Source organism: Lathamus discolor, chromosome 6 (assembly GCF_037157495.1).
Source record: "Lathamus discolor isolate bLatDis1 chromosome 6, bLatDis1.hap1, whole genome shotgun sequence".
NCBI classification, from domain to species: domain Eukaryota; kingdom Metazoa; phylum Chordata; class Aves; order Psittaciformes; family Psittacidae; genus Lathamus; species Lathamus discolor.
The window spans coordinates 31,648,506-31,672,702 of NC_088889.1; the positions used below are offsets into that span (position 1 = coordinate 31,648,506).

The 24,197-nt window shown below is 39.0% G+C and overlaps 1 protein-coding gene across 6 annotated transcripts in view; it reads right to left on the reverse strand.

Moving 5' to 3' along the window:
- The window catches only part of TDP1 (tyrosyl-DNA phosphodiesterase 1), a 43,362-nt gene extending 19,568 nt beyond the window's left edge, over positions 1-23,794 (reverse strand). For 3 of the 6 annotated variants that reach the window (XM_065685860.1, XM_065685859.1, XM_065685858.1), the window contains exons 1-15: positions 23,702-23,794; positions 22,366-22,916; positions 20,771-20,814; positions 20,015-20,070; positions 18,934-19,030; positions 16,786-16,820; positions 15,982-16,074; positions 14,269-14,439; positions 12,684-12,762; positions 11,073-11,255; positions 10,345-10,393; positions 7,414-7,480; positions 3,916-4,071; positions 2,795-2,902; positions 1,155-1,257 (exon numbers count right to left, since the gene is read on the reverse strand). In XM_065685860.1, coding sequence (XP_065541932.1) covers positions 1,155-1,257; positions 2,795-2,902; positions 3,916-4,071; positions 7,414-7,480; positions 10,345-10,393; positions 11,073-11,255; positions 12,684-12,762; positions 14,269-14,439; positions 15,982-16,074; positions 16,786-16,820; positions 18,934-19,030; positions 20,015-20,070; positions 20,771-20,814; positions 22,366-22,912 — 1,788 coding nt within the window. In that variant the 5' untranslated portion in view covers positions 22,913-22,916; positions 23,702-23,794. Of the gene's footprint in view, positions 1-1,016; positions 1,051-1,154; positions 1,258-2,794; positions 2,903-3,915; positions 4,072-7,413; positions 7,481-10,344; positions 10,394-11,072; positions 11,256-12,683; positions 12,763-14,268; positions 14,440-15,981; positions 16,075-16,785; positions 16,821-18,933; positions 19,031-20,014; positions 20,071-20,770; positions 20,815-22,365; positions 22,917-23,701 lie in introns of all 6 variants that reach the window. The other 3 variants (XM_065685861.1, XM_065685857.1, XM_065685862.1) reach the window with 3 other exon arrangements.
- Positions 23,795-24,197: the final 403 nt, after the last annotated feature.

The following is a 24,197-nucleotide window of genomic DNA, read 5'->3' on the forward strand; positions in this document are numbered from 1 at the left end:
ATAAACTTGCAATTTCTCCTCTCGAAAATAAGAATTTTCACACAGGACAGTTTGAATGGTTTCTGATCACAGATTAACTACTCATGATAACATTTCTGTACTAGCATGTTCACCAGAAAGAAGGCAGAATCAACAAAAGGAACAAAAAGTGTGCATCTCCCCACTATCAGGCAGTAAATCTAAATAAGACAAAAAATCTTAAAGGGAAGCTTTTTTTCTTAAATACACAGCACAAGTAAATCACGGGACTCACTACCACAGGATCTGTAGAGGGCTAAAAACCAGCAAGAGTAGTTCAACAAGGAACTTGATGTGTTAAGAGAACAGTCCAAGTTGTGGCTACTAGCCATCATTGTTTGGAAAGCCTTAAAAAAAAAAAATCATAGGGAACATACATTAAAGAGATCACATGCACACTGTTTGTTGTGCTAATCCCCAAGGCATCTGCTACAACTGCACTAAGACTAGGTAGAGGGATCTTAGTTATCACAAAAAGGTTTCATGTCTCCTGATCCTCCACACACTGGAAGTTATTTTGGGTCAAACTTGTCTTCTACAGACTGAGACTGTTGTCACATTAGGTTTAGAAGATACAATCCTTCAGCTTTTGAACAGCCTGTTATGAAGGTGTTCTTAGATTTGCATCAGAGATTTTACCAGACGCATTAGAAAGTCATCCTCAAAGCAGAAAGTTTTGGGACAGTTCATTGCTTTGCAAATGAATTTTTGGGAAATAACATCAATCAGTATACCATTAGGAATTGTTTTTCAAGTTACAACTCATACACATAACTTCAGTGTGAATATGCACTCACAACTGAGTTTTAAGAAGCACAAAAGAGATTGGATGATCCTTTCCACCAGCTTTTAGTATATATTACAATTTATTTTTATATTATATTTATATTTATATTACAATTTATTAAATTATTACTGTCTTTCAGGAACATGACAAAAGTCACATCAACATTAAATCCATTCTTGCTGTGTAGGAAAACAGACTGTTTATCCTTTACCTTGTGCAACTCCACTTCCTATTAGCTTTCTAACCTGGAAACACAGAACCTGGTAAGTAGATTTAGTCACATTAGCATTCATCAATACTTGCACATTCTCAGTATATCCCAGGATTTGTACTTGAACTATGAACTTACAAATGCTGAAGGCAAGAAAAGGACTCCAAGTTCATAAGAACGGATCATCAGTTGGGTGCCATTTTTCTCCAAAGCTCCCCAAGCTGCTTTAGATAGATTGGCACTGCAAAGAGAAAGAAAGCCTTTCAGTAAGACATAATCTTCATAGCAGAAAGTGCTCACGTACCACAGCTGTAGCAATACACTTCTAGCAAGAGAACTTCACTTCTACCACAAGAGTCTTTTCCACAGAAAGTAATTTGGGTGTTATTCCTTATTGCTATTTTTACAGCACAGTGGGAGCAGCAGAAGCATACTTGTACAACACATGTGGATAATTATACAATCCTACTTGTGTCATACAGATCTACGAAACTAATTCAGCCTCTTGAATGTTCTCTCCATCTTCGTTCTTCAGAAAGGAACTTGGTGAAAGGAACTTGATATTGGTAAATAGCTACAGTTTGATGACTTAGGAAGATTAAAGGCCAGCTCAATTATGACTAGTTACATTACAATACATCGAGTACAGAGACTTTTTGCAAGTGTCAAACAGCATCTTTCATTCCTAGCATATTTTTCTTTGATATATTTATGAAGTATTTATCAGACAGGTATTTTTATTTCAGTGTGCTTTCAGCATCATGTTGTAGTTAATCCTTCCTCAGTAATATGCTGTGAAGCAGATCAAGTTGGGAGTCAAACAATAAACGCAATTCTGTTGTCAAAAATCTACTTCAACAGCAAAATGCAAAAGCTTAAACATTTACATTTTAACTGGTATCCTGGATGCTTTTCCTATAGTACCAAATTGTGGAATAAGAAACACGGGGAAAAAAAAAGCAACCATGAACTTCTGTATTAGGTGGATTCAGCATCACATTTCAGTAACTTAAATCCTTTAAAAAGCACCTTAATCACTACTGCTATTACAGGCAGCAATGTCAGTGAGTGATGAAAGTTAGACAGAATATAAAGAGGAAAAAAGATTAAAATGACTGAGCATAAAGAGTAAGGATATAAAGATCAAAATCTGTAATATATAGGATTGTACAAAAATCAGTTTTGGCAAAACTGAAACGTGTATTTTTCATTCACAATAAGACAGTCTCCCTCCCCTCATGTCAAGAAATTCCTGCTCTTTAGGCTTCTTTAAGTACCAAACAATAGAAATACAAAGCTAGACTTCAAGCTAGACTGCTGAACAGCTCAATCGGACAAAAGTTCAGATTCCAAATGCTAGGTATCTACATGCTTTGCAACGATAAGGCAGCATAAGGATAAACTTCAGCTTAATCCATATCTATTTTTACAAACCTGCACATTCATGTACAGCATGTTAAAAAAACCCACAACATTTAACACAAGATTTAAAAATACTTATCACTTCAGCAAAATACTTATCACTTCAGCTGATGCTGAAGCCTGAAACTGCCAGTTAAAGCTCAGGTAAGATTATAGTGTGATTGCAAACAGTTCCATAACAATCATTGCAACCTGCAGCCCCCAAAGGGGCAATGCAATGAAGAAACATTAAATACAGACAAAAATTCCTATCACTACTTACAGTATTGTAAGGATCATGGCAGTAACTCACCCAGGCCTACAATTAACAAGAACTTTATACGGGACTAAGTGAGAGTGTACAGTAAGTCATTTACCTTGTGACTAAGAACCATGCAATCTTCTGGAAGTCAGGAGAGGATCTCATGTATGTCTTAATGTGAGGCATAGCATGACTTCGACCTGAGACTTCAGCTGACCATTTGCTAGAAAAGAAAAGGAGTTATTTTCATATACAGTTTTATTTTGAGGTCTAAAAAAATACTCGCCATACTACAGTGCCATATTCTCAGTAATACTACACTATACTTGTCACATTTAATAGTCATTTCCGTTACAGAAAGCCTGAAAACACTTTAACTGAATTTTTAATCCTGAAATCCAACCTTACTAGTAGTCAGAAGGGCAGGATTTCCTTTCTTTACAAAGAAATCAGACAGATAATTCTCCTCGGTATAACAGGCTCTCCTAACAAGTTTTTCCATTCCTCCACTCCAGCTAGATCTCAAGGAACCAAGTCCAAACTTCCAGCCACTATTTCTTTGTTTGAAGACTGTCATGCCTTTAAGGCAAAGGAACTTGACACCAAATTAAATTTTAGAAAATTCCCCAAGCTTATTACAGTTTATTATACATGAAGTAGAGGAAAGGAGCAACTGACAGATTGTTGACACTACCCTTCTTCTCTTCCCTTTTCTGTGCCTCTAAGCCACTAAGACGTTGGAGGGCTTAGTACAGTAGAGGTCATGTACATGTGTATATATAAAAACTAGTTTAAAACAACAAGCCATTGCTTGCATAATTCAGCATCAGTGTTACAGAACTGTAAACAAGCATCAAATATATGTACATAATTGAAGGTATATAATCATGGGATTTAGAAGCACTTTACATTCTCAGCTTAGTCTTCACTCACAGTCAGGAAGAAGGCTTCTAAATACACATTTTCATACACTTTTCTTTCCCCAGTATGGGGAATAAGAGGCTCTGATTTTGGTTGTCACAATCTTACTTCCCTAATTCAGCATTCTCTTATAAAAGGCAAATAAAGAATCAATCAGCTGTGGAAAGTTTCTTAAGTGAACTTCAGTGGGTTCATTCAAAAGCCTGAGAAGACTTGAAGCGGAAGGGCTGGAATTATTTACCTAAGCTGACTTTCAGGACTAAATTTGACATGAGTTAAGTAGAGAGGTTTTTCAGTTCAGGGGTCAAGACTTACCTGAACAACCCTATACTGTGATGAAGGAAAGAAAACTGTTTCTGAGAACTGGTCCTGTATTCCTGAAGGGCAAGAGTTGAAACACCGTACGTGCATGTGGAACAAACTACACCTTTAGATTTTGATGCAAGCCACACTGAAGTCTGTTTCTGAAGACTAGACCAAGATATATATGATATAAGGCACAAAAATAATTAAGTAACTCCAGCCACATTACACGAATGAAAACCAGGAAAACAGTAGAACTGGAAACTGAACACTGATTTTCTTTAGATCTCACTGCCTTACTCAAGGACAAACTGTGTTTTAGCAACAGTACTGCTGTTTTTCTTCCATTTACTAATCACAGTACTCTAATGGCAGTTAGTTCCAATTACAAGTGATTGAAACTGGTATTCCAGAAAGTTAAAATTAGAAAAGGAAGCATATATTTTGGCTGTATTTTCTTTCGTAGGACAGCATAAATATGTAAGGACAAAAAGGGAAAAGTTCTCTGATCAGGATTAATTTTTCGGGCGTGTTCTGTTTTTTTTTGCTTGGTTGATTTTTGTTGTTTTAGGGTTGTCTTTTTTAAAAATTGTAAATATCTTACAGAAAAACTCAGATGACTTTGGTAAAAGCAGTATTAGCAAACAAGTATTTAATAAATGTTTTCTCTTCAACCTAAAAGTGGGCTTACCTCCAAACTGCATAATTGAGTGACAAGCCAAAAGAATTGGAAGTGGTTTCAAATGGGTACAATATCTCATTTAATCTATTCTTAATACAGCTAAATTTCAGCCTCACCATGGAATTTTCCTGGCATATTTTAGATAATAAAAAAGCAAAAACAGATTTCAAAAAAGCCTCAAGTAAAATACAAGAGCAGCTGCTTTACATAGCAAAGATGAAAGCATATGCCAATAAAACAATTTCAGGATACTTGTAGCCAAATTGGCTTAACACATTTCAAGCTGTAAACTTGTCATCAGAACGCAGCTGGCACAGGATGTAAACAGGACTAATCTCACCTTGCAGTAAACTTCAGGCATATTCAGTCTCAGAGATAAATATGGTAAGTTACATGAAACTAGCTTTGAGAAATCTTATGGAGCAGGATCACAGCTTGAAGTAGTTACTTTTTTGACAGTTGGAGATCATGGTACCATGTAAACTAAAAGCTCAAGTGTGGGGTGAGGAAAATGCATATTATCAGAATTTGAACAGTGAACTTGAAAGCCTTTTTGCTATTTTATTTTTTTTTAGCCATTTTTACACTCCTAGGACTAGAACTCCTTATCACTCATAGAGCTTAGTTTTGACTTTAAATCACTAATTCTGATACTTCAGCAGTAATTTGCTGCTACTCCCAGTCGTCTGTGGCATTCCAATCAGTAGCTTTTCTTTATTCTTTTTAATTATGTAGCCTCTAACGTGATGATTAGGTGCAATGAATCAAAGAGGTAATCTCCTTTCTAACCCTTACAACACAACAGCTTTTGCACCTTCCATCCCTCCATTTTTCCAGTAATATTTTTTGAAGGGCAGAGGAAGTGTTCTCTACCATGAATAAGGTATCTTGTGCATCTACTCTGCTCTTGTGAGACCTCTCCTTATCAATCAGTAATACCAAATGCTGAAAAGAAAACCACAGCAACCCTACCAGAGAGAAAACTGAGCAAATTGCACCACTTACACAGCAACTAATCTGACTGGCAGAAGATAGAGAAAAGCAGACCACAGACATATAAATTGTATGCCTAGGGAGAGGTTCTACCTCTTTAGGTGAGACTATAGGACACCATTTACCAACCCCATTAAAATCACTACTTGTAAAATGGAGCTATTAATTCTCCTTTACTCCAAGTATAGAAGTATTTCTCTCCCTTCAACTCTGGTAGAATCCTTGGTTTCCTGTTGGTTTTGTATTGTTTTCCAGCAAGGTAAAGACAAATTCCTCTAATCTCTCTACTGCCGAAAGCTTTGCATTAAGATCTTATCATATATTTAATCTATTGAAACAGAACCTATGATTTTCTGTGTCTCTTGGGTTACTACAGATAAGAAGCTGATGTGTATCATCTACTCTACGGTAACAGTTTATATGCAAGCCTCCTCAAGGAAGAGTGTCTTTTATTACCACAGGGTAAGCATATGCATCGGGGTGGTCACTACAGGCAATTACGCAGGGCCAATTCTCATTGGCAAGCAAATTGCCAGATAAATTTAAAACAGCCCTTTTGTCACCAGAGCAGGACCACAGTATACCCAATGAGACAGGTATGCGAGCATTTTCTCATTGAAAAGGAATAAATTAATGGCTAAGGTCATTTTCAAGTAATATTCTGTGCACTAAAGAGAGAAAAAAAAGAAGTATTTTTCTTCCAATAATATTCTCACAAGATATATGCTTATAGAAACGGAATTAAAACTGCACAAGCACCCCAGTTTTATGATCGCACTTTCTGAATCATGACTGAACGATCTCAAAAGGTGCCTATAGCTTTCCTCCCTTGCTAAATATGCTCAGAGAGCATACTTCAAAAGGCAGGAGAAACAAAGCCTCACACGCTTTCTGTTCCAGTTCCATTCCTTTGACATCAACCAGCAAGGCTCATAGCAGTAATCATGTTCACTCCAGAATGGAGGAAGCTCTCTGCAACTAGCTACTGTATTCTCAGCCCTCTGAATATATACATACACACATACACATACATACATACATACACACACACACACACACACACACACAGCTTCACACACTTGCTTATATAAGGGTAAAGTATCTTACCAGAACAGCTTCCACCTGGAAGAGTTAAAAGTTTCTGGTGAAACGGAGGGGAAGCTGTGGTCTTGTAAGATGTTACCAGATTTATTTATTTATTTATTTTAATCTGTGCAAAACAACTTTTCCCATTGTTCTCAAAACACGCCTAAGCTTTTAAAGCTTCAGCCTGAGGGAGAAATCTAACATGGAATTTGGCAAAATTAGCAACAAGGGAAAATAGAAGTTCTTAATATAAAACATCAGGCACCTTTAACAAAAGATATTACCACAAGTAACAATTTTTGCAGCAGGACTGCTGCGCTCCAAAAAGCCTTCCTAGCCCTGTTGTGCCCCAGCTAAAATCCTGTCAATACTGCAGCACAGGTGGGAAAGTGAAATAAAACTGTAAATTAGAAAAAGAGAGAAAGAGAAGAGTAACATTATTCCAGTTTAGAGACAGAAAGCTTAAAAAGAAGTTTACAGAATCCAAAATCTGGTAGTGCCCTCCTCCATTAGGAACAGTATCCCATATCATTTTTAACAGTTAAGTAGCACATTTTTAAGATAAGCCCAGCAGACCAGCAGCAAAGGCTTTTATTTTAACAACTTTAAGAATACAGTGCTTCTGACAAGTTCCCCTTAATTTGCTTTTAACACCTGAACACTACAGCATCCTAAGTTTAAACATACAGTCTAAGAAAAAAGCACAATAAATAAACAAAACAACCAACAAAGAATTGAGTTCTACTTACTGAAAATAGGAATGCAACCACAGCTGTTTCTGTGCTGTCTGTATACTGTAGGGAAGTGAGCCACCAGCTTCAGGAAAAAATAGAACATGTACATTTATTTTCTGAAAGACATTCTAAAAGCAGCAAGAATCTTGGGGAGTAAGCTATCTGTACTATCCTCACGACCTGCTTTCAGAAAATGGTTCCAATATTCCAGTAGCATAAAATGGTATATAGTTATTTGCGGTTTTTTCTGTTCGGGGTTTTTTTCCCCTCAAGCCTATAATTTACCAAGTTTCTAAACACTAAGTAGCAGATTTACACTAGGAAGAAAAGAAACTACACATGGTATAGAATTGAGTCCTCCTAGAAGATAGACATTTATGGGTAATTAATTATGATACAACTTGATCTAAACAGATTAGAATAATTAACCATACAAGCTAGAGGGAATAAAACAAGCAACTTTCAGAAACAGACAGACTACCAAACAACATTATTTTAAAAAGCAAGAACTACTAATGAAATTGTATTTGTATTGATTTGGTCTCTTGCTAATGCAGATAGTGATTTCTTGAAATGGATTTAAAGAAGAATCAGCAATCTTGATTACACTGAATATTAGTGTTCTGTATTAGAAACAAACTAAACACAAAACCTACTGCATTCAGCCTGTCCTAGAAGACACCTTAAGGACCTGTTACAAAAACTTTACTACTCTCAGGAATTCATTACCTGCAGGTGTCTATGGAGCTGTTCATTTGCACTAATACAGAATTAGTTAATTCACCAAGTTAATCCACAATATGAAAGAAACTAAATTAAGGAGCCATTGTGCAGATTGCATCTCTGACTTTCAAGAGTTATCAGCTTTGCTAAACAAATGGTATAGACAACCAGTATTTCAAAAGACTCTTACTTGCATGAACCATAGATACCTAAAAACTCACTGACTGCAGTTTCTATGTCCCAGCACTGCTCAATTCAGAGGACAGAGAATTTAAAGCATTGCTTTTCAGGGTGTTCGAATTACACCAACTGTTAGAAGAGTTCAACAGGTACTCCATACTACACAGGAGCATAGGTATCCAGCTTGGAACAGCGACACGTGTATGGATTCAACAATGCCAAAGAATGACTGAATTGCTGAAGTTGAAAGCACCTGACAGAGATCATACAGAATTAACTCCCTGCTCAAAGCAGGGCTGAACTGAGCACATCGCTCAATACAGTGTCCTGGCAGGTTTTGAATATCTCCAAGAAGAGATGCTACAAACTCTGAGCAGCCTGTTCCATTTAAACATCAGAAAACATTTTTGTTGTAAAGATACACTGGAATCTCCTGTATCTCAATTTGTGTCCATTACCTCTTGTTCTTTCACTGGTCACCATGCAAAGTATCTGCCTCTACTTTGCATCCTCCTATCAGGTACTTACACACATTGATAAGGTCTCCCAGTAAAGTTCTCTTTGCCAGGCTGAGGAATTATCCAGTGCTCTCAGCCTCTCCTTGTGTGACAAAAGTTCCAATCCCTTATCTTCGTGGCCTTTTGCTTGACTTGATTCAGTATGTTCAAGTCTGTCTTGTACTGGGAAGCCAGCAGCTGGACTCCAGATGTGGTCTCAGCAGTGCTAAATAGAGGTCCTGCACTTGGGTCAGGGCAATCCCAAGCACAGATACAGGTTGGGTGGAGAATGGATTCAGAGCTGCCCTGAGGAGAGGGACTTAGGGATGTTGCCTGTCAAGAAGCTCAATATGAGCCAGCAGTGTGCATGCACAGCCCAGAAAGCCAACTGTATCCCAGGCTGCATCGAAAGGAGCGTGACCAGTAGGTCAAGGGAGGCGATTCTCCCCCGCTACTCTGCTCTGGTAAGAGTCCACCTGCAGTACTATGTTCAGCTCTGGGGCCCTCAACATAAGGAGGATGTGGAACTGGTGGAACAAATACAGAGGAAGACCACAAAGATGATCAGAAGGCTGGAGCACCTCTCCTATGAGGAAAGGCTGAGAGTTGGGCTTGTCTCCCAAACCTTCTCTTCTCCAGGCTGAACCTTAGAGCAGCCTTCCAGCACCTAAAGGGGGTCTCCAAGAAAGCTGAAGAGAGACTTTACCAACAATATGTATGGACAGGATAAGGGGGAATGGCTCAAAGACAGTAGATTTAGATTAGATATTAGGAAGAAATTGTTTACTGTGAGAATGCTGACATACTGGAACAGATTGTCCAGAGAAGCTGTGGCTGCCATATCCCTGGAATTTTTCAAGGCCAGGTTGGAGGGGGCTTTAAGCAACCTGGTCTAGTGGAAGGGGGGTTGGAACTAGCTGAATTTTAAGGTCCCTTCCAACCCAAACCATTCTATGATTGACATCAGACAGCTCCCCTATTATGCATGGGTGTAACCCATGTAAGTGCTTGCTTTTGAGAAACAGAAGCTTCACTGCACCAGAATACTACAGCTGCTCTCCTCCTTCAGGTTGGCTGGGGCTATGTTTTCTATACAAAATATTGACTTCATGAGCACAAACATGGGAAGACTGAACAGAACAATTGCATGTTACAATATTAACAAAGTGACTAACAGTAGAGAAACATCTTATTTTCCCCGGCGTCTAATGTGTAGGATGACACTGCAAAGAAGAGACAAGGAGCACATGGCACACTCAAACATGAACTTTCTGTCAAAACAGATGACTGTAGTAGAACATTGAGAATGAGCTCTTTTTTCTATACAATGACATATGAACATGGCTGTACAGCAAACATTATGTATCAATGCCCACAAATCTTTTTCAATTCAATCAAAATAGGAGAGCTGGACTCAGAGACCCATTAAGACTAAGAAAAAGATTCTGCTGCCATCTACTCTAGCAAGCTGCCATTTCGCTGAGAACTTAAGGTTCATTCAACATCAGAGAAATGATTTTGCAGAACATTATGACCACTTGCTTACCAGGATAGCCTTCCAGACTTTGCCTCACATTGTTCACAGTAGGATAAACCTTCACGGAGGAGAAAAAAAAAAAAAAACAGCTTTAATAACACAGGTCTAAATACACAAGCTGCCAATTTTCAAACAAAAACCACCTTAAAAGAAAACTTGAGACCAAAACCTTATAAGCTTTATTTTCCAGAATGAATAAAATTACATTGCAACTTTAAACTAGTTGTGTACCAGTAACAAGAAGTCTTTAATATTTTAACTCTCTTGCAGAGCTTACCAAAATTAGCTAGCAAGACTCAGTCTTGCTTCAACCCCTTCCAAAGTGGTCATTGTTGATATTTTAGACTCGTAGCTCAAATGTCTGACAATATTTTCTCCTTGATTTAACAAGCTCCTGCTCCTCCTCTGAACTGTGCTAATACCCAAATAACCAGGTTAGAAAATAATTTGGTTTAGGTATTAATCACTCAGGGTTCAGTTAAATCTCAGTAGCAGAAACAGCTGCATCTACAAAACTCAGACAAGCTATGGAATAAGAATATAGTTTTTATTATATATGCTCTAATGTCACACAGATGGAAAATACAGTATATTTTATGCTGCAAGTGGCATCCTTATGATTTCAGGACGAAAGCTACATTAATATCTTCCAAAAGTTAAAAGCAAACCAGTGACTAAGACTTAAACAACAAATGAACAAATGTTAAACAAAGGTCACTAGCATCTAAAAGACATACCAAATGAACTGGAACATCACATTTAAGACTCATTACACTTCTGCCTGCAGCCACCAGGCTCTCCTGGAACTCCGAGCATAGCCATTTGGACCCATCAGCTCCCATTGAACCAATGCTTGAGAACTGTCCAACAACAGGCCAGGATTCCTGTGCTGGTATTGACAAAGCATGCTCTTTCAAAAGCTAATGATGGAAATTAAAACATTGTTAAAACTTCAACAGGCAAAGAATACTTTCATTAGTGGTTTAATATCACTTGTTATTTAATCCTCTGTTAAATCATCTACAATTCACTCCTGACAGAGATTAACATTCACACTATCATTTTAACTTCGCAATAAAAAAAAACAAGCTGTCTAAATAAACCCACTGTTCCTTCAAGAGAAGGTCAAACATCACAAGTTTTATCCAAAAGGCACCAAAGCCAGCCATTAAATGATGGCTAAAAAGAATGCTAGCAGCTCTTCCTAAAAACATCAAATATCAGCTTTAGAAGCCACAATAAATTAAATGACAATCTTTTTATAATTGGTGGCTGCTGGCCATAAAATTCTTCTCATAATCTAAAGCCTCAGCTACAATAGAAGCCTGCATCAAGAAGGGAAAAAAGAACAATTTAAGAGAAAATTGAAGTAATGCTTTTAGAGGAGTTTGTTAGCCGTGAATGGAATTTAAAGTCACATTAAAAACAGATGGATATAGACACATGAGATTTACTTCCCCCCCCCCCCCCCCCCAGACAGAGCACATAACTAACTGGCTTCAGTCATCAGTGTAGTATTACCAGGTCTATGTGCGTTGTCACTAAAATCATCTTTTTATCTCAGAAACATTTGCCTTTACAACCTTCTTCTGGTTTATTTTGTTTTCAGTCTTACTAGGCAAAAATATGTTGGCATGCTCTCCACGTTTATCTCTAGCCAGCCTGATTTTCTCTCTTCCCCCTTTCAAATCTAGTTTAAGGCTCCTTCAAATGAGCCCTCCTCACTCCTCTGCAAGTACCCTTTTTCTCCCATCTGAGACAGGTGTACCCCATCTGTCATCAGCAGGCCTGCCATCATGATCAAACAAGCCCCAACTTTAGCAGAACAAAACTTAAAACCTAACTGAACTGATGACATGCGTGAACTGGCTTTTAATTTGATGGCTTTTTGCCAGGTCATTAGGGAAGAGGGAACCATAATAGTCCTTAACATTTAAGTAAAGAAAATAAGCCTTTTCCCTATATGCAGGCAAGTCTATATCAACACATCTTTCTTCAGTAAGTGCCTTTGAAGGCAGCTTATATTTGGTTCCCAGTCACAGAAGACTGAGTTTTGATAGTGTCACACTTGTTAGAAACTACCAAGAGCAGGTACAAAGTCATCTGAGTGATGGTGACTCCTCAGTTATCTACAAACACAGGACAATTCAGACCACAAGCTGACCATGGTAATACTGCTCAGGAATATTATGCGGGAAGTCTACACCGTTATAAGTTGTAAGCTTATGTTAATGCTCACTTAAACTGTAAATGATCATAGCCGGAAAAATTGGAAGGAACTATAGAATGCTCTCCAAAATTGCATTTGCAGTTAAAATATTAGCAAAAAACGGTTACAGTTTTGGTACCTTTCTCAGCCTAAGATGACCCCACTTTTCTTTATCACTACCTTGATATCGTCCAGGGGTAGAACCAAGCAGATACACTCTAGAAGCAAAAAGAAGAAAAAAACCAAAACCAAAACACCACAACACCATGTTATTTGCAGTTCTGGAGTATTCTGGTTTGTAAAGTACTTAAGGTATTCAAGTGAAACCTATCAGCAATGTTGAATATACACAGGCAACCAGAAATGTTTAGTCTTTCACACTTAAGATTTAAAGTATAACAAAAAGTTAGAGCCAATCTACTGCTACATCCAAATCAGCAGATTTGGGTACAAGTTTTCATTTGGGAACCTAATAGTTCAGATGCAAAGTACAGCTTTTTAAACTGCCTTCTTAATAATGCTTTAGTAACCTGCTTGACTTGGCCCTGAAAACAGAGGATAGGCCTGCAGAGTTACAAAAATGCAGATGCTTTAAGCTTTCTTTACTCCATCTCACACATAGCTCTATCCACAAATTATGTCCCCTGCATATTTTATATGGGAAGGAACTGATCCTTAACCCAGCAACTCTTCCCTAACCCATATATAAACTCACATCAGCTAGGGCTCAGTCAACCTGTGCAAGCTCATGTCATAGAATCATAGAAAAGTTAGGGTTGGAAAGGACCTTAAGATCATCTAGTTCCAACCCCCCTGCCATGGGCAGGGACACCTCACACTAAACCATGCCACCCAAGGCTTCATCCAACCTGGCCTTGAACACCGCCAGGGATGGAGCACTCACAACCTCCCTGGGCAACCGATTCCAGTGTCTCGCCACCCTAACAGGAAAGAATTTCCTCCTTATATCCAATTTAAACTTCCCCTGTTTAAGTTTTAACCCGTAACCCCTCGTCCTGTCACTACAGTCCCTGATGAAGAGTTGACAGCATGAATAAGAACAGCAGCTCAGGCTGTTAGCTCACCCAGCTACAGGGTACATGCTTTTTTACCCCTTCCAATCTTGTAAGACTCCATATCAAGAACAAAAAAAGGCACTTTTTTACTGTATTAAACTAGATCAGGTGTCAGTCTTTTTCCACCACAGTTTATGACCATTTTCATTTTTTTTCCAACTAATTTTTGCCAGTTTATAAAACTGCTATTAAGGAACCAAGAAGATTTACACTTTCTGAAGTAAATACAACATTTCTGTAGAAATGCAAGATTTACCTATTACAGAAAATAATTAAGTATTCTTAATTTACAAGTAATACAAGGCAATGTGATACTGAGAAGACTTTCAGGATAAAGTATATTATTATTTAATGTAACATTGCCTACCAGACAATTCATGCCGGTAACAGGCAAAGTTATATATATATATATATATATATATACACACACACACACTTTCAGCTACCTTCTGTCAAGTTACTGATGAGACACCTTTTTTTATTCCTTTAAAATGTATGCTTAGAAAACAAGTGCAGCAATTCAACATAATCTGCATAACATAGCTATAAAAAGCTTTCAATATTAGATCATGTTTGAAGATTTAAGTCTGAAACAGGGTAAGCTGTTAAAAAAAGCCTGCAAGTTATTAGAAGCATAAGCTAACGTACCTTGTCTCTGATAAATCATGTTCTTGAATCAGATCTATCCATTCCTTGAGTGTAGGAGAATTGTAAGCCATCAAGTAACTTATTAGGTCAGATTTAAAATTAGTTTCAGATTCACCAGCAGAACCACTTGTTCCCTGAGATAGCCTTGGATATAAAGGGCTTAACCATATTCTAAAAAACAAAGCCACAAAAACAAAGGATACCACACTAACACATGGTTTTAGTAGGGTCATTAAAGCATATTTGAAGGTCCTAAATGAATACTAGAGAGATCTATTGCGATAGTAACTATAAAGCAACTTGCCTTTACAGAGTCATCAATAAAACTAATACTTTCAAATAAAAACAATCTGAACACATTTATCCATGCATATAATTACAGCTGTCACCACTGATAAAAAGCTCAGGCTTAGACTTACCAACCAGTAGTTCTTTCACCAAGATTTTCTAAATGATTAGAACACTGCAAGTTCTGCATAGCTTGAGGAGTAGCCCACAGTGATAACCTGCCTCTCAAAAATATCCCATCTCAGTAAAACAGAGTGGGATAAATCGGTAAAATACACAGGGAAAAGCATATAGCATTCCTTTCCCGTCACACATCATTGAGGCCATGGAAACCAAAGTTTCTGCATTGCCAACTTTACAATGTGTTGACACTATTCTTTGTAATTCAGAAGCCTATAAAACAGAGAAGCCAGTGAGGCATCATATTGGTAATACTGCCTGTATATTAACAGGCAGTGTGCAAAAGCTAAAGGGAAAAATGTTTTCATGTTTGACAAGTAGGACAACTTGTTAAGCATCCAAATAGACTTTTTCATGCTTGCTTGGCTTTCTGAAAAGCTAACGACCAAAAGACACTAAAGGCATCCCTAAGTAAAAGATTTAAAGACCAAAAAAATCAGTGGTTATAATTTTGCCACTCAAACTCCTAGGAGAGCTTGCTGCAGACAAGTAAAAAGCCTCAAAACTTTGCTACATTTAATGGCAGTAAAAATGGATGTCAAGGCAACAGTAACTTCTGAAAAGCTATTTTCAGTTAGTTTAATGGAGTAATCTTATACCCTGAGTTACTGTGGAGATTAACAAAAAAAAAAAAGTGTCTGTAAAAACAGCCAAGAAAAGAGGTTGATGGGCATTATATCAACATGTCACTTGGTCCTATTTTTGTGCTCTAAGCAAAACTATATCCCAAGCTGGCTGCTAAGTTTAAAAGCTTCTACCAAATAAAAACAGGAAGAAAATTCCCTCCAAAGAAAGTATACGATATGAACAGGAACCAGTGGTGCCCACCATTTATCAGGTTACATTCTGGATACAGTCACAGCAAACATCTGTACGCTCACATTATTCTTGCAGTATTAAGGTAATTTTTAAATAGCTGCTTCATATTTGGATAAAGAACAGTTTACAGCTAGGCAGTTTTGTTCATAAACAGACAGCATTGCACAATAAAAAAAAAAATCTTAAATCAGGCAGCAGCCCGGTCAAGACAATTTTGTTTACAGTAGAAAGCAAGGAGAGTTCAGGCTCAGACAGCTACCACCATTCTGAGTCTAATTTTTTTTTTTCCTTTTTGCAGGATAGCTCTATTTTAGGAGTGTAAAACTTGCAGCACTAACATCATCTGACCTGGTGTCCTGTCTCCAGCAGCAGATACCTACAGAAACTATTAAAGTAAGCATACACCTATCAGAGATCGTTACTTACCCCTGAGTTTTTTGATGCCAGTCGTCAGCAATAAGATTAGATGTATGTATCACAACTCGAAGACCTTCTTCATACAACAACAACATCATTTTCCTTTAAATAAAAAAAAAAATAGAAATCTGTCTATTTTAACCACACAGAGTAGGAGAAATTAGCGATTCATGAAAAGGCTCCAAGATAATTATTTTCAAAACATAGTGCAAACTCTCAGACTTCAATCCATGTGCATGCCAAGCTCATATGGCAGGCAGACTATCCACAGTACAGCTTAACATCTCATGCAACTGATTTCCCAAAGCAAAAGATGAATACTTGCAGAACACTTTCTGTATTTGCCGTGTTCCTCAGATAAACTTATTCCTTTGCAGAAAGTTAAAAAAAAAAATTAAAACAAATAAGGAAGACTAAAAGGCCCTCGCTTACAGCTGATTTTATTAAAACCTAATTATTTTCTCAAACTCCCAACTTCTACTTTAAAGGAACGTATATACATAACTAACCACTGGGACAGCAAAAAAAGCTATTTATCTACCATAAACTCTGAAATTTCTATGAAACTAATTTTTATGGCTTGAAAATAAATTGCAGATAAATGGAATAGATATACAGAGGACATGAAAGATATTATTCTAAAGTTTCATGAACACATATTGGGCTTTCAGAATAAGTTTATATGCTTATAACAGTAATAAAGTATTTATAGGCTAGGAAGATAGATTAAGACATTAGTTATTAGTCCAGTCACAATAATTGCATGTACCAACTCTGTGGTCATCTTTAGAAGTAGAGATTTCTGTTACTTACGTATGATGAGTTCCAAATGCAATATCCAGTTTGGCCTATAAAAATAAAAAAGCTGATCATTGCAAATTCCTATTGTGCAATCCTATATGCAAGAATGTTAAAGGAGAGGTGCTGCTTCATTTTGTTTCATTTCACTGCCCTCTAGTGGACAGATCACAAAATACATTATTTTTCCCCTTAACACCTTTAAATATACTCTAATTTCTAGAAGCTAAGTCTTTAAATGGCAATGCAACTCTATTGGAACTGCTCCAGCAGTATTTCTGGTCTCTGACAAGCAGTATCTTTGCAAACAGTCAGCTTTGCTGTTTCCTGTTCAACAGTGTCCAGCAAGAACTCCAGCAATAAGCCCTTGCAGCAAAGATGACTAACAATGTCCCGGGCTGCACTAGGAGCATTACCAGCAGTTCAAGGAAGGTGATCCTTCCTCTCTATTCAGCATTGGTGAGGCCACACATGCAGTACTGGGTCCACCTCTGGACTCCCCACTAAAGAAAAAACATGGCCACACTGCAGAAAGTGTAAGTACCTTAAGGGTATAAATACCTGAAGGGAGGAGGGTACAAAGAGGAAGTCAGATTCTTTTCAGTGGTGCCCAGTGACAGAACCAGAGACAAGGTGGAGAGGAGGAGATTACCTCTGAACATCAAGATATACTTTTACTGTGAGGGTGACTGATCACTCGCATGGGGTGCCCAGAGAGGTTACTGAGTCTCCATCCTTATAGATATTCAAAGCATATCTGGACATTGCCCTGGACAACTGGGTCTATGCGACCCTGCTTGAGCAGAAGAGTTGGACCAGTTGACCTCCAACTTCCCTTCCAACCTCAACTATCCTGCAACTCTAAAGCACAGATTACTGTTACAAGCAGCTTAACAGCTAACATTGAAAGAAACCAAAAAAAAACCAAAACCAGACAATTTTTTTATTTTTTAATTAGCACTTTGCTTTTAAAGAGTATTTAAAGCACAATTTCTAGGTAAAGAATGAAACATGAATTACAGGTGTTAAGAAGGTACTTTTAGCCAGTGACAGCTCCACCATTATTCTTAGTGTGAGTGTGGAGAATAAGATTAAAATACTTTCATTTTGGGTTACCAACATAATGGAATGCATGCAGACTACCAGAAGAATCTGAAACAGTATACTCCAATAGGAAAACCATCACAAATGCCATTTTCCCCTGCTACTTGCTACTAAATACACTGACAAGCCTATCATATGGGACATACCACATTCAAATCCTTGTTGTGTGAAAAGGAAACGTTCTATGCAAAAACATGAATTTATTGTTCACACCTTTGAAATCTTAATCCAAAATCATTGCTACTCCACAACAGTGCAAACACCTGACTAGTATAGCACACAGCAGCCCAGAAATCCTGGCCTTGAAAACTCATTATGTTTGGCATCAATACAGTGATCTCAAGGAAGCTTAGTTACAAGACTGCCTGAGAAGGAAGGAAGGAAGGAAGGAAGAAAGAAAATCCCAAGATCATTCTCCTTATAACAAAGAATAAGATATCCCCATGATCAAAAATATACTCCACCAAACAAAATAATGAAATGCTGGCAAGAAGCCATAACCACAACCCTCCCTGAGGCCAAAGCTAATAACTTCATGACTCAGGCACAGCGAAAGTGTAAGCATAATATCAGAGAAAGTGCTACATGCCAGGAAGTGTGCTGATAGCAATTTTAACAGCATTATGGAAATTACTTGTAACAGCATTTTTTTTGTAAATGACATTTGGACAATAATAGTTCTTTGATGAGACTTAAGATTACAGTAACACTAGGACTAAGTTCCACACTTCATACAAAAAGTGCTTCCTTTTCAGAGATTACAAGAGCTTGAGTGCAACATGTTAGTAAAGAATGCTTGCAGCTCTTCAGTGAGCTCCATAATATTTTTGTAGGCAGTTCTTTCTGTGTAAACCTTTTGTGCGTGACAGTCTACCATAATCACATAAGACCAGGAACACAGTTAACCGTACTGCTATGGTCCATGTAAGTATACTCCTTAAAGCATAACGATAAATTCTTGATTTCCCATATAAGATGTGTGTCTTTTCACCCATTACAAGATTTTAAGTGCAACAGAAGGCTTAATTTCAATGAATGGATGATACTACTGTTAATTACCTGACAAAAGCTGATGTTCTCATAAGGGCGTGCTTGTGCAAGCAATTCAGCTTTAGATTCTCTCTTTTCACCATGAACTATCAACAATGGCTTCTTCCTTAAAGAAAAGGAGATTACTGTTAACATGTCAATTAGTAAGCAGCCTAAACCATTCCATGTAGCTATGACTTCTGGCTCCTAAATCTGATAGTGCAGCAGGAAGAAAAAAAAAAACCCAAACAAAAAAAACCCCCCAAAACCTATGTGCTTTATTAACTCCAGAAGCAGTAACTACAACAGAACCTCTACGAGAAAAACATTAAAAAACTTGGCAGGGGGAGGGGACGACAAAAAAGCTCTTGTCTGTGTAACTGGAAACAGACAAATAAAACTCTTGGAAATACTGATATATACAATGTGTAACTAAAACAATTTAATCACTGTTACCTTACAGAGAAAATGGGAAGAATGAGAGGGAAAAAGAAGGGGTTAAGTCTATTCTGGCAGCACTTTCATGTCCACTTCCTAATACTCCGGTTCTACCGCATTTCTAGTAAAATGTGAGTAAAGGAGAAAAAAACGTATGTCATACGCTCACTTTGTCTGCGGTAGGTTCCAATTGTCAGAAAGCAAACATAATTGCTTTCACGACCAATATCCAGCAACTCCAACCATACCTATCCACGACATCATCCAGATCATTTCTGCATAGATTTCTTGTGCCCCTTCTACATTCTTTCCCTTCTCTTGCATCACATTGCAGTTAGCTCAGTAAAGTGCATAGCAAAAAGCTGTTTGTTCTGTCTTTATACGTTATCTACAGCATTGCCATTGTAGCCCACAATAGGGCCTCCTAAGTGTTAATTAATAAAAACCAGAATCCAGCTATAGTGAACTCTGACCATTTAACAGTCTTGAAAAAAGGCAAGAAATCTATTAATAGTGAACTATGATCGTGAAATAAGCACACAAGGAAAACCAAGACTCTACACATACACAATCCGCAACTGCAAACAAGTATTTATTGTTCACATACGATGAACAGACTACATTAACAGAATGTTTTGGAAAGTATCATTTCATCTTCGTATAATAAACATACCTGAATTCCTGCGGATACTGTCTGACAAGCCAGGCCACATCTATGCAGTAGTTAAACTTGTTCACAAGAAAAAGAAAACAGATTCATTACAAAAAAATAGCATAGTTTGTCAGAACAACTAACTACAGCAAAAAACCTTCCTACTTAAAGTCATCACTCAATACCACTTACATCACGCACAGCATGTTCTAAAACCATCTTAATTTCCCATGCTTTCTTTCATGTCTCAATTCAAGAATGAATTTAAGTATTAGTGTTCATAAAATTTAGCATGCAGAGAAAAAGAATCATACATAATGCAAAAGCTTTGGTTCAAGAACTATCTCTTTGCCATGTGCTTACTCTATGAATGATAGCAAAACCTGCTATACAATAACAAAAATATTCCTAGATTGCAAGGTTTTAAAAAACAAACAAAAAAAAGCCCAAACAAGCAAAAAAAAAAAACCACAACAAACAAGCAAACAAAAACATCCATTCACCTGCACATAAATACATTTTCAGTTGCACATTCCCCACAATCTGGAGAGAAAGCACTCTTACAACTGTCTGAATTCTATGCAGAACATGGGATGATTTGTATTTCAATAAATTGTTGTACAATTGAAAACACAGAATTTCCTCTCTCTTTTAAATGAGGTTCCTTGCTAATAACACTACAAAGCACAAACATGGATTATCAAGCTTATTGTCGATAAGGTGAAATCAGCTGGTGAAATCAGCTAGTGAAATCAATCTGGCAATCAGGAAACTTACCTGAGCAGAAGAAACCAGAGTCCCAAAAAGAGGAGACAAGATATCTATTAAAAATACCAAAATATAATTCAGTAAAATAGGTTCAAGTGAACATTTTGCATCTTGAACAGTTTTGAAAACTATCACAAGTGCCAGATTGTTGACAGACTAGGTGAAGTCTTAACAGAGACATTCACAATTAAGTTTATTGCTCAGAATATTCAAGTCACTGATTCTCCTGTGAAAACCCTTACGGTTTTCTGGTTTTGAAAAGCATTAATCCTCTCAAAAGTACAAAACAAACTTTAAAAACTCATTAGGAGAAAGACCAAGATCATATGGAGAAAGGAACATCAAACTACTCTCTCCCCTATAGAGATGCCTTGAATAACTGTGTAAAAGCAGTAAGAGCATAGTTAATGCTAAAAGACTTACTTGTCGCAGACTGATTGTAGGACATGTGTATTCTGTGTATTCCTTAGTTCATCCATGGTAACACAAAACTAATCTGAGGATTTATAGCCTCAATAACTGAAGCACAGCAGCAACTTGAAAACATCACCTACAATCACCTTATGGGATAGACAAGCTATTTTATGCCCTGTATCTACAGAAATCTGGTTTTGCAGGTTGAACAAAAACACCCTCACCCCTCCATGAGCTCAACTAATCACCTAGCAGGACAATTACTCCTAAAATAAAACAGGCCAGAAGCCACAATAAATTCACAAGGCAGATAGACATACAGAAGCAAAGCAACTGAGATCTCTGACATCAGGATGCAATCAATAATCAATGGTCATAGGGAGCACATGATCTTGAGGAAAAGCTACAACCTAATTGTACAGGTCTTCAGTCATTCATCGTCCTTCAAAGGACTAGAAATATTTTCTGCCTCATTTTCCTGTATTTCTGTGCATAAATCTCTTATGAATGCTTGTCTCTGATTCTATCTTATGATGTATGGCATTTCATTTCTGAATGAAGGGATGTTTACAGGTGCAGAGAGCTGCTGCCCCTTACATCAAACTACAACTGCACAGCATTCCAGAAACATCAGTATTGTACACCAAGCGCTTCACTCCATCATGACTTACACTCACTTCTAATTGAACTGAAATGGTCCCATGAATCCCAGGAGCAGGACTTCTAAAATACTATTGTGTATGGCATCAAGTAATAGTGAATTACTAAGTCCAAACCATTAAGCAGCTTGAATGCAAGTGCAAACAGCTCCTCAGGGACAACAGTTAGGCATTCAAGAAGACCACCCCTTTTAGACCCACAAAGGCAAGCAGTTTTTCCCGGAGTAGCTCACAAGGAAAGCAGCAATAAGCAGCACCATATTATTTGCCTTGAGTAAATGCATATTAGACTTGTGCAGTGTAACTCAGAAGTTACAACAAAATCAGCATAAGCAAATTAATGCTTCATACATTATTTCTAAAAGAAAGGCAAAGATAACCAATTTCTATAACTTGGACATTAAGGATACAGAGCCTCAGCCACACCAAGGAATACATGCATTTAAAAGTACCCTTAAAGTAAAAAAAAAAAAGCGTTTACTTGTAAACAACTCTCCCAAAAGCCCACTTCTGTAGAATCCACTTATTCACCTTTTATATGCAGGGCTCCAGAATTATAGCTCTGATGAATTCCTCTGACTTTAGTGAGAAAAAACCTGAAAGGGCTCCCTCCATTCAACAAATCCCAGGTATCTTGGGTTTCACTGGGTGCTTCATAATACTCCTCTGCTTTCTGATTCTCTGAGAGTTCATCATCTTTGCAAAGTTTCAGAGGATGTTCTTTAGGTTCATCAGTTTTTTCTTCTTTCACTGTTTCTTTGTGGGAATGCTTTTCCTGATCTTCAGGCTCTTCATCACTACTAGAAAGACACCAGCCTGAGCCTTCTTGGCTAGTTCTCTGTTTTCCTGGTGGAGGCGCTTCTGCAGAACAGCTTTTATCACCGAACTTCAGCGGAGAAGCTTTTCTCTTGTGAGCAGCTTTCCTTGCTTCAGAGCATGGATACTGTGGTCCACTTGTTGTGTCATGTGCAACATCCAATACTGAAGATGTAGATGGTTTTTCACCGTCAGAATTTTCCTCAGTACTCTCATCACTGCTAGATACTGTCCATTTTCCATGTGCACCTTCCTGAAGCATGTTCCTAGGGATTAAAGAAAACACAAACCACCCAACAAAAATCGCGTGGTTTTGCTATGCTCAGGTCTGTTTCACTTATTACTGAGGAACTGTGCTTTTTGTATATGGCAGAAACATCATGCGACCTTCGACTCGTGAAACTTACAGTGCACACAAGGCTTATTTGTTCCTTACTCGTGCACAGGAAACAAAGAAACATGTGCAGTGGGAGGAACCACCAAGTGGGAAGCAGCTAACGTAAAAACCCGCACATGGAAAACGGGCTAGGTAGGGGCACGTACAGGAAAGCATTCCGAAAACCGAAAGCGCAATTTGCACGATGCAGGTGTTTCTCACACCCACCCTAACGCTCGAGGCGCGGGGGAGGGGGCGGGCGGTCCTCTGCTGAGGAGGCGCAAGAGCCCGAGTTAGGGTCACTCTTCCAGGCTACCCCTGCGGGACAGCAGCCTGGGCCCGCAGCCCCCCACAAGGCCCTAAGCCGCGCCTTTCCCCTGCCCCGAAGGCGTAAGCGGCCCGGGCGCCGCCGCCCCGAACGCCGAGGCCCGTATGGACGGAACCGCTGCTCTCGCCGGCCTCGACACCGCCCCACAAAGTCAGAACCTGCGGTCAGCGAGAGCAGCGGGACCAGCAGGTGACACCGCCCTGCCCGCGGGCGGCCGCCACCGGCTGAGGGAAAGCGAACCAGCGCTCCAGCCACGGAGCCAAGGGCCGCTTCCGCCCCGCAGCCGGGGCCCGGCGAGCCCCGAGGCTCGGAGGAGCCGCCAGCACCCGACCCTGCCCGCAGCTCACCTCCTACCTGAGGCCCCGCCCGCGCGCTCCAAGCCCGGAAGGGAAAGAGGCCGAGTCCCGCCTTCACCCCGCGGAGCCCCGCCCCTCTCCTCCTCCCGAGCCAATGGCGCGCGTTTGATTTTACCCAATCGCTGCCCGCGCTGCGCTTGGGAGTTAGCGGCGGCGCGCGGGTTGCTAGGCAGCGGGGGGTCTGCCGCGGCCGCGGCCGGAGGGGGCCTGTGGCGCGGCGCCGTTTACTGCGGCGGAGCCGGTGAGGGGCCTGAGGGGCCGACGGTCCGTCCCGTCCCGTCCCGTCCCGTCCCGTCCCGTCCCGTCCCGTCCCGTCCCGTCGGGCCCGAAGGGCTCTTCCGGTCTTCCAGGGGTGAGCGGGTTCCGGGTGTCGCTCAGGCAGTTCTGGTAGCTTTCTCAATGCTGCTACGCCGGCGAAACAGTCATCTCTTAGTGACCTGAACTAATCTAATCAATTGATATTTGACCGTAATATTAGTTTAGCGCA